Source organism: Poecilia reticulata, linkage group LG3, assembly GCF_000633615.1.
Source record: "Poecilia reticulata strain Guanapo linkage group LG3, Guppy_female_1.0+MT, whole genome shotgun sequence".
In the NCBI taxonomy this organism is placed as follows: Eukaryota; Metazoa; Chordata; class Actinopteri; order Cyprinodontiformes; family Poeciliidae; genus Poecilia; species Poecilia reticulata.
The window spans coordinates 26,811,868-26,821,371 of NC_024333.1; the positions used below are offsets into that span (position 1 = coordinate 26,811,868).

At 40.2% G+C, this 9,504-nt stretch overlaps 3 protein-coding genes across 3 annotated transcripts in view; 1 reads left to right on the forward strand and 2 right to left on the reverse strand.

Moving 5' to 3' along the window:
* The window catches only part of LOC103462740 (aminopeptidase Ey-like), a 14,029-nt gene extending 13,181 nt beyond the window's left edge, over positions 1–848 (forward strand). Inside the window, exon 19 of the mRNA XM_008405708.1 lies at positions 763–848. Within this exon, the coding sequence (XP_008403930.1) occupies positions 763–848 (86 nt within the window). The remainder of the gene's footprint in view (positions 1–762) is intronic.
* A 127-nt stretch (positions 849–975) lies between these two features.
* LOC103462739 (mesoderm posterior protein 1-like) lies at positions 976–1,921 on the reverse strand. The gene is made up of 2 exons (XM_008405707.2): positions 1,263–1,921; positions 976–1,168 (listed from the first exon to the last, which is right to left on the reverse strand). The coding sequence occupies exons 1-2, from the start codon at positions 1,905–1,907 to the stop codon at positions 1,115–1,117; spliced, it is 699 nt and encodes a 232-aa protein (XP_008403929.1). The 5' UTR covers positions 1,908–1,921; the 3' UTR covers positions 976–1,114.
* Positions 1,922–8,531: 6,610 nt separating this feature from the next.
* On the reverse strand, positions 8,532–9,485 carry LOC103462738 (mesoderm posterior protein 1-like). Its single transcript, XM_017303839.1, has 2 exons — positions 8,807–9,485; positions 8,532–8,707 (listed from the first exon to the last, which is right to left on the reverse strand). Exons 1-2 carry the CDS (start codon positions 9,407–9,409, stop codon positions 8,654–8,656), a joined length of 657 nt encoding a protein of 218 aa, XP_017159328.1. The 5' UTR covers positions 9,410–9,485; the 3' UTR covers positions 8,532–8,653.
* Positions 9,486–9,504: the final 19 nt, after the last annotated feature.

A 9,504-nucleotide genomic window follows, 5' to 3' on the forward strand; every position in this document is an offset into this window, starting at 1 on the left:
ATTTTTAGGCAAGATAATTATTTGCTGTGTAATAGAAACAAAGAAATCTGGCCTTTATCAAAGATTTTTTTTAAAAGGAAGCCTTACAAAATGCCTTGCATTGGAGGGTCTACATGCAAGATGGCTCTATAAAACCAAATATCGTCCTAAACACACCGTCCTCCATGGTGACACAGGTTGTGGAACGTTTCAGTCAAGAGAGAAAATCGTCAGACTTCTCAGGAACATGGATAGAGATAAAAACAGGAAAATCTTTGTATAAGGACTGAGAAAGGCTTGAAACTGGGAGGTTTAATATAACAGTGATCCTAAACTTAGAGWTACATTTTAATAGATTTTATCACAATATTTAAATGTGTTTGAATGGCCTGGTCAAAGGTCAAATGATCCCTATGTAATACTTTTTTTTTTTTTTTGCAAAGAAGAATTAGCAAACATTCAAGTTTTATGTGTGCAAAGMAGAGGACTGTGTGCTAACTACAACTCAGGAATGCATGTCTACAGAAGTGAGTCATGATTTTAACACCTTAGCTGAAGTGTGATGAAAGCATTGAGTGTCGGCATTTGTGCAACTCTGTCCTATGACAAACTATATACCTCTGTTTGCATTTGGTGAAGTGTAATATCTACCAAGTGAATATTATGACTGTAGTACATTAAAAGCTTCATTTTAAATCTTTAAAAAGCAGGATAAGAAACACTGGCGGTTAACTGGCTCTAGATCAGCTGTCACCTCTCTCAGTGGGACTCTTTCCTGAAAAGCTTTAGAGGGGAAGTGTTACCTGTTTAACACATCCTACAGACAGCTGCTACGTTTGTGTGAACCAGAGGCCAAACACTGGGTGTGAATGCTGCGTGTGTAGCTGAACATTTGGGMTTGGAGTAATTAAAGCAACAAGGGATTTTATGATAAATAATGTTTATTTTCTTCACAGCGTGGACACTTAATAAATACACACGTCTATGTACAAAAAAGTAGGTAAGCAACAGAAAATGATTTGTTCAAAACTAGAAGCTTGAGAAGTTCAGACCATATATTAGTTTACTTTTTGCAACAAATCTCATTGAGGATGATGGCATTTCAATTCTGTCCAGTGAAGGCCAAAGCTTTTGATCATTCATGGTGATTCCAGGACTCCTCGCTGGCGAAGTAACCCGCACTTAAATCCTGAAAGCAAATGACAAAGAAAGATATTTTAACTGTACGACAGAGATACATAGAGAGGTGTCTTTATTTATATAAAAATAAACTGTAACTGTACCTGATATGAATGGTGCAGAGAGGACAGCTGCTCTGTGTTCATGGCTGTTGGTTGATCCAGGAACTGGCTGAGTGTTTGGGCCGGCTCCACAAAGCCTGAGGTTCTCCTYTGCTCCATCATCCCCTGGCGGAGCCCCAGCTGCTCCGACAGATAAGAAATGTATCTAATGGCGAGGCGCAGCGTCTCGATCTTGGTCAGCTGCCCAGCTGGCGCCATGGAGGGAGGAAGGTATGTCCTGAGCTGATGCAAAGCTTTGGTCAGGTCCCTCATCCTCAGCTTCTCCCTCTCGCTTGCAGTCTGCCGCTTTTTACTTGGATACTTGGACCTGGACTTCTTCATGGGGGCGGTAGCTGAAGAGGAAGGCCTGGAGCTGAAGACGGTCTCCGACTGTTGGGATGGCTGAGGCTCYGAAGTGCTGCTGAAGAGRAAACAGTTCAAGGCATCTTGCTCCTTTCCTAAGGCCTGACGGGAGATCGGGGAAAAGCAAAACGTTTCCACAGAGGAGGTAGGAGAGAGGCTGCTGCCTGCGCTGACATARCCAGGATCTGAGGATGGATCAGCTAGAGACTTTTCTAGAAGAAGATCATAATCAAAGAACAAGGAGTTCTCCTGAAGATGGAGAGCAGAACCGTAGGACATTTCCATCGTYGCTGCTGAAGTATCACTGGTCCCGTTGTGGGTYGACGCTGCGGTGCTGGCCTGTCAGTGGGTTTCTGCTGAAGGATGCTCTGGATATTGAGAAGAGAGAASGAGGCTGCTCAATATATGTGGTGAGGGGTGTGAAGCGTCACCTTTTGGGAGCCACCTCTGGTCCTGAGGAGCTCTGGGAGCAGGGATGACACCTTGGCCAGGGGGTCCCATGGGAAACTGGCATGCTCCACAACAAGGTGTGATGTGGCTCTTCTAGTGTGAGCATCATGCTTCTGCAGGTGTTTGAAAATAACACTATCATGAAGGGGCCACATGCCTGGCCTTAAGCCTGAGATTAACATTAGAACTTCAGCGATTCATTGAACCCCTGGAATGATCTGCAACAAAAAGTCAAAATATTGTTTTTTTAAAAGTTCCTCTGAATTATTGTATGCTGAGTAAATGCTTGTCTGAATGAAATATTAAGCTCATAGGCCCATTATCTGTCGCATATAAATGCTGTTTGCATAGATAAGGAAAAACTTGCTACATATTTATTAATGAATGCTTTGGTCTTGGTCTTTCCTGTCATTTTCCTCCTTTTAGAGCRGGTTAGAATAAGTGTGCCGTGTCAGCTGGGAGGTGTGAATGATTAGCACCTTTAGCTATTTGGCCAGCAGCTGGCCCCAGGCCTCAGAACCTGGATGGAAAAGATGCAACAAGTCTTCAGACAAATATTCAATTTAAAGCCTCAATATGCAGCACTGTGAAAACACTATTTAATCTCAGGTATTTAATTGCTGTTTAATTGCCGGTAAATATCTGCAAAGTATGAAATGCCAGTCTCCAAAAGAAAGTATCGACCCCACTTGCAGTTCATACTTTGTAAATCTTTCTCTAACTCTTGAACTGAACCTTGAACCCCTGATATGCTTTGAACAACCAGTTTTTCCAGCAAGTCATATATTGGGTCCCTATAATAACCCCTAAGATAAGGTTTATGTAACAAAATCCCCCTTCAGTGTAATTTTATTTGATTTTTGTAGAAGCAAAGTTTTGGATTTTCATTATTTGTGYGCCATTGTCACCCAGATCAACCGAAATTAACCCTTACAATAAATCAGTCTGTCTCTAATATCTCAATGATATATAAAGCATTGAAACAAAACTGTACAGCAGTCACTGTGAACTTAGCATCTTGAATTTAAAGAGTCTGCAAACTCCAGTTCAAATCGTAATTTTGTGCGACATATAAAATAAGTACAAATCTTTCAAAAACTTTAGCCACATTTAATGTGACATGCACCCCGAACAGATCAAGAGAAAAACRATAATTTTAATTGGAATGAACAAATGCTKCAGTACAGATGGGAAAARAATAGAGATGAGTTTTACAAATGCTCGACAAACACTTTGTGTCCTTTTGCCGGGTTTTGTTTTCACTTCTRCTGTGGAGCTGAGTCCCAAGTTGCTTTCCCACAAACTGCTGTGTTACATTTGTCTCCTGGTAAGAGGTGTGAACTGGTGCTGCACCGCTTTACACCGCCACACTAATACAAGAAAAACAGACATTTAAATGCAAATAAACATTTAAAGGAAAAATAGGACTCAATAACGTTCAGGAATCTTGGTTAGTTTGTCTTATTAAACGTTAAATTAAATGTCAAATTTAATCTCTTGTAGGACTTCAAAGCAGGGGTAAGYTATGAAACAATATCAGAGGCATCTCCTGGAACTCTGTTCAATCAATATTTTTGATTCAAAAATATAAAAAAATACATGACAATACTACACATCACACATTTCAGATTTTTGTGGCTGTGCAATAAAATGCGAAACGTTTCAGTGGGTGTAAAAACATTCAGAAGGGCATTCTTTGTAGATACAGTATTTAYTCTGTTATTCATTGGTTATCTGAAAAAAAAGAAAACGAAACTAAAAAAACAAAAATCATCAGCAATAAACCTGCTTCAAATTTCAGAATAATTGCAGCTATCTTTCTTTTTGTCTTTTCAGATGGAGGATTCCAAGTCTCCTAATCTACATTATCCCTGACATTGTTTACTTCGGAGCAGAGAGTTTATTAGCTTTGCTGTGATGACAGACTTAAGTGTGTATGTTAGTCTTTTGGTGGSTTGCYCGTAAGTCAAATGAGCCRTATGTACGTGGCAAATCAAACACCGGGTCTAATTCTCCCAGGCTGATATGCAGATCCACTCTYTTGATGAATATTAAAGACCCCTCTGGTTTTAGCGAGCGATCGAGGCGGGAGGTCAGAGAAGGGAAAGGGAATTTGAGTCTAGACTTAGTGGAGCCAAGGATCTCGCTGTTTGCAATGCCTCATTAACAAAGCAACCCTAAATAAACTAGATAAATACTAACAGCAATCAGTCTGTTCTGCAAACTTCTTTACATTCCCTTTAGAARGAGGACTTCTAGAATCTAAATAGAAACACTAACATAATTAKGCATTTCTGAATCAGGCAGATYGTATTTCTAGAAAAATCCTTSAAGGGTAGCAAGAGCAAGAATCACTACACACAGAGTAATATATGGCTGACATRTTTATTTCTTTTAGTTTTGGTGTTTCTGGGCCAAATCTAACTAAAATCTAAAAATCTACTTCAGAAATTCAAATATATCAGTAATATGCCCATGACAAAATAAGATTTTAGTGATAGATCATGTTATGGTGAACACCGTCTTTGGTCATGTAGCGGAGTGTAGCACAGCAGCACTGAAAAGATTTGTAGTACTTTTTAAGTTATCGGCCAGAGTAATTAATTGCAAACCACTTAATGTTGACCTATAAATCCTTCAGGAGTAAGAAAGAAACATAAACTTTAGGGATGAACCCTTGTTGAGTCTAAAAAAAAACAACTTAGCAAAGGATCAGCCTAAAATTAGCGCAGTAATCACCWTTATCCACAAAGATGCAGTTTTCTGTTTGTGGTAGTTCTTCTGAGTTTGCTATTTTTGTACTTGGTGTGACAGGAGAAAAAGGGTTAAAGAATGTAATTCTTAAACTTGTTTCATTCAAATCTTTGTGTTGGTGAAACACAAAGATTTGATGGAAAATATGACAAAATATAGAAAGTTMTGTACTTTCCTTAACACATGTAAGGAAARCACAGTTTAGCAGCACAAAGGAAACATTTATTTTAATATTTCGTTGCTGTGGCATGCAGTAAATGCACTAAACATATGTTTGGAGTTTAGTGCACCATTTTACAATTACTTATGACCTTAAACTGCCATCTAGTGGCCAAATGGGGAAGAAATATTCAAGCGTCTTGATATGAGGTCTCCCCAAAGAGGGGAGAGAAAGTCACGACTTTCATGTGTTGTGACTTTCACAATTCTGTCCCTCACAGATGACTGACAAGACAATGTCAGTCATCTACTGAGGAGCTGARTCCTAAGATAGAAAAATAAATCAAAGAAGTCCTCTTTGCAGTTGAACTCAAATTATGTAACAGAAACAAAAGGAAAATCAACATTTTAGGATATGAGCTTTACACTTTGGGTATCAGAAAGCTAACGCCGCTGAACTGAACTCCATCCGAATAGTGAAACACGGTGAAGGCTGCATAATGACAGGGTGATGGGTTTTTTTCAGTCGTGATTGTGAAGCAGGTAAAAGTTGATAGGAAGATAGATGGAGCAAAATAAAAATGATACTCTGAAAGAAAACCAGTTGAAGCCTGCAGAAGTTTTTAATTTTATAGGTAGCCACAGTTGACCTTTGAAATGTGCCTTTGCTTCACCTGAATTAAATTATTATATTATTAGCAGGGACATRATTGCATGCTGAGGATGAGTCATTTGTGGGCCGCTGGAAGGTAAACCAACTCAAACACTTCTACTGAGAGGCGCTGCTTCTCAGAACACACAGGTCTTCAGTGCACATTAGATCCAACTGGAGGCTGCCGTGCTGCGACTGGAACCCAGCCGACGACCTTTTGGGTCGATCGAAGATGGAGAGAACATGAGCCGGATGGACAGATAAGTGAGGTGGATGGATAATGTTTTTTTTACTGGAGTAGTAGAGTTTGAGACCTCTGGATTACAACAAAACATAATTCTACAATGGCCCATTCAAAGTTCAGACCTAAATGCAATTGAAAATCTGTTGCAAGACTTGAAGACTGACAAGTAGATAATCTAACCAACCYGATCTTGTCTCAGCAACAACATGCCAGCAATCTTTCTGTTTTGTTTAATWATCGAATGCTGTATGTTRACTTATGGAGGATTTTGCTGTCAATTATGATGAATTTTACTGTAGTCCAGCATTATTTTTGTGTTAYTTTATGCACGGGTRTCTGAARTGSAACCAAGRAGCCATTTGTAGCCCCTTTAGTATTTTTTCTATGGCTCCCAGCTGTAATACAAATTTGGCCATTAATGAATTACAGCTCTGTCAAAGGTGTTGGCAGAGATTGTGATTACTTTATTTTTACTTAGTACAAAATTATAAGAAACAAAAAAGTTAGAATCAACACAAAATATTTATCTTAAATAACCAACCCCTTTGAATTTTCTGAGAATAAAAGTAAATATGACTTCATGATCCAGTGACTTTTACCCTAAAGCAGACCTTAGAGTAAAGATCTACTTTAGATTTGGACCCATATCTGAATTTAATTTTAAACTTGTCCAAATACAGCAGGTGTTTTCAGAGAAAAATGGCCCAAATCCTGTTCATGTGCTGAATATAAATATATATATATTTTTNCTACTGATTATCCCTCTGTCTGGACACAGGATCAATATAACCAGTTTAAAAGCTAAAATGAATGGTTATATGAACAGACATGGAAAACTGGGATGCACTCCATGCCATGATGTTCAGGATTTAGGTCTCATGGCATCTCAAGGTGTCAACATTGCAGCCAGTGGGCTGAGGGACATACAGCTTTATTTTGTAGCAATTCAAGAGCTACCCAGCTTTTATCGCTYCTCAAAAAAAATTAATCATATCTAYAATTKTTTTTTTGTTATAGTACCCCCAAGAATTTAAAACTACTTTCACCCCTGGGTGCTTCTAGTCTTCATAAAACCTGCTAAGATTTAACACTCAAAGTTGTATAAAACTACTCGGTTTCTACTAATTTGTTGGAGTGTTTTGAAATAATAACAAACTCCTTTAACAGTACAGCATTACCATATAAGCAATGGAAGAAAGTGTTAAAATACTAATGAAACACATCGGAATAACTCTGTCTCCACCTAGTGGAWTTCTTCTAAAGTGTCCCAATGCTGAACCCAGTCCGTTTTAACCCAGCTGCTGCATAAGCCATCAAATCACAGTCGATCAAAGTGTTTTGAACAGCAGCCACAGTGTTTAATATTCCACTGGACAGATTGTTAATAGAGCAAATACAGACCTCATGTGCTTAACATATTTTGAAAAATGTATATAGTGTAAATTGTGCAAGGTWAATGTAATAATATTTATTCATTTTGTGTCCATTAAATTGACTCTGATTTTTTCTGGCCCCAGTGATCTCTGACTCAGTCCTATTAAAAAGTTAGTCTTCTGGGATAGTTTCCAAGCACCAAGAACCCCAGACCTACCTGAGTCAACGCTGTACTCCTGCTCATTTTATCCAGGAGAGGTTGCTCCTCTCCGTGCCGGAAGTCCATGTACACAATTTTATGTGTGAAGGTGGAAAACTCATTGCTGAAGCAGACCTTGTAGACTCCCTCCATGGCCGTGGTGTGAGAGAAGCTGTCATACTGCTTTTTCCTTTCATTGTACAGGACGTTGTTGTGGGGGTCAGTGACAAAGCAGTCCACGTCATAGTTGCCCCCTGAAATAACCTGAAACATGTAAACACTGGTTTACAAAACCTGTCAATAACAACATATTTACAGTGCTGCCRGACCCAGTTCACTTGGGTACATCAACTAGAATAGTTTTCTGCTATGGTAATTGTTTCCCCTTCAAATTCCAACAAAAAGCTGTGACCATTAAGCTACAAAGCTTAATGGTCACATTAAGCTTGCACCAGAGTCATGCAAGGTTGGTGTCTGGTATGATMTCRATGCATYCCTTCTCCAAAACAGCTGAATCTCCTCCTAAGCATGCCATGACGTTCTGCAGGAGCCCCATGAGGGCCCATTCRTTTGATTCAGGTGTGAACCAGGGAAACAAAACAAAAAACACACATCACACCAGTTCTTCAGGAATGAGTCTGGCCTATTTTTTCCCCCATTTTAAATCCAAAAGTCTGTTATTTNCATATCTGAATTTAATTTTAAACTTGTCCAAATACAGCAGGTGTTTTCAGAGAAAAATGGCCCAAATCCTGTTCATGTGCTGAATATAAATATATATATATTTTTTTGTAGATTTATTTTCCAGAGTCCTAAAGAAATTRCAAACTGGCTATCTTTAATAATGCTAACAGATTCAACATTGATGCAGACATTGCTGATGATTTTGGCCCATGTGACAAAAGTTTGGACAACCCTGGGTTACGGGTTTTTTATCTTAGTTTAGTGATGCCAAGTGCTCTTTTCGGTCCAACCTGTATACCAGAAATTAAGATAGATGACAATGTATTTCAACTGTTTATTATAAATARAGACATAGGGAAATATAAAAAAATAGCTGTTAGTCATATATTTACAAGGTATATTTAATAGGACAAAATAAATAAAAGGTAGAAAAGCATATATTCAAAATAAGTTACTGGATTTGCAATGACACAGTGAAATCACCGAAGGGGTTTGGGTCTGTGGTCACTGAGAGGTCAGCCCCAGTAGTCTCTTGGAACAAGTGGGATGCAGAAGTCTTTACCACACATCTGTTTGAAAAAAGGACAAAGAGTGAATGTGTTAGGATGAACAAAACATGTTGTCGCGTTAAACCAAACAGTGATGTGAATGAGTAAATGTTGACAAACCTGACAAGAGGGCTGGGATGCTGGAGGYGACCGCAGAGYTGCATCCACGCTCACGTCTCCCTGAGGGCCTTCAGCRTACTGCGTCCTCAACTGATTCACTCCAAAACCACAATGTCCAGGATGCAGTGGTCTGTTCTGGCTGTGGCACAGGCCTTGGAACGGGTTCTGGCTCTGCACGTRTTCTCCTGCGGAGGAGTTTTGAAAGTAGCTAATGAGGTCAGGAGAGGACGTGCCGCTGGCTGAGGTGTCCACTTGTTCCCTCCTCTGAAATAGCACCTCCTCACTCAGGCCCAGCTGCGCTGACAGGTGGGAGATGTAGCGGATGGTGAGACGGAGCGTCTCTATCTTCGTCAGTGTCTGTCCGACAGGTGCGACTGAAGGCGGGAGGTAGGACCTGAGGTGATGCAGAGCCTTGGTCAGATCCCTCATCCTCAGCTTCTCCTTCTCACTGGCGCTCTCCCTCTGCTTGCTGCGAATCCGGGTGCTCCGACCCGTCTTCCGACCTCGTCCAGGCAGGGAGCAAGGTGAGGGCTTGAGGCACTTGGCTGCTTTGGGGGTGGACTGTGGAGGYTGCTGGTAGTTAGGGGAGAAGCTGGAGTCCATGGACAGGACAGGCGAGAGGGTCTCTGGAGACGAAATGCTGGAAAGGTCCGTGTCAGAGGACCACTGGTACTGCAGGTTGTAGTCGAGCAGAGGGA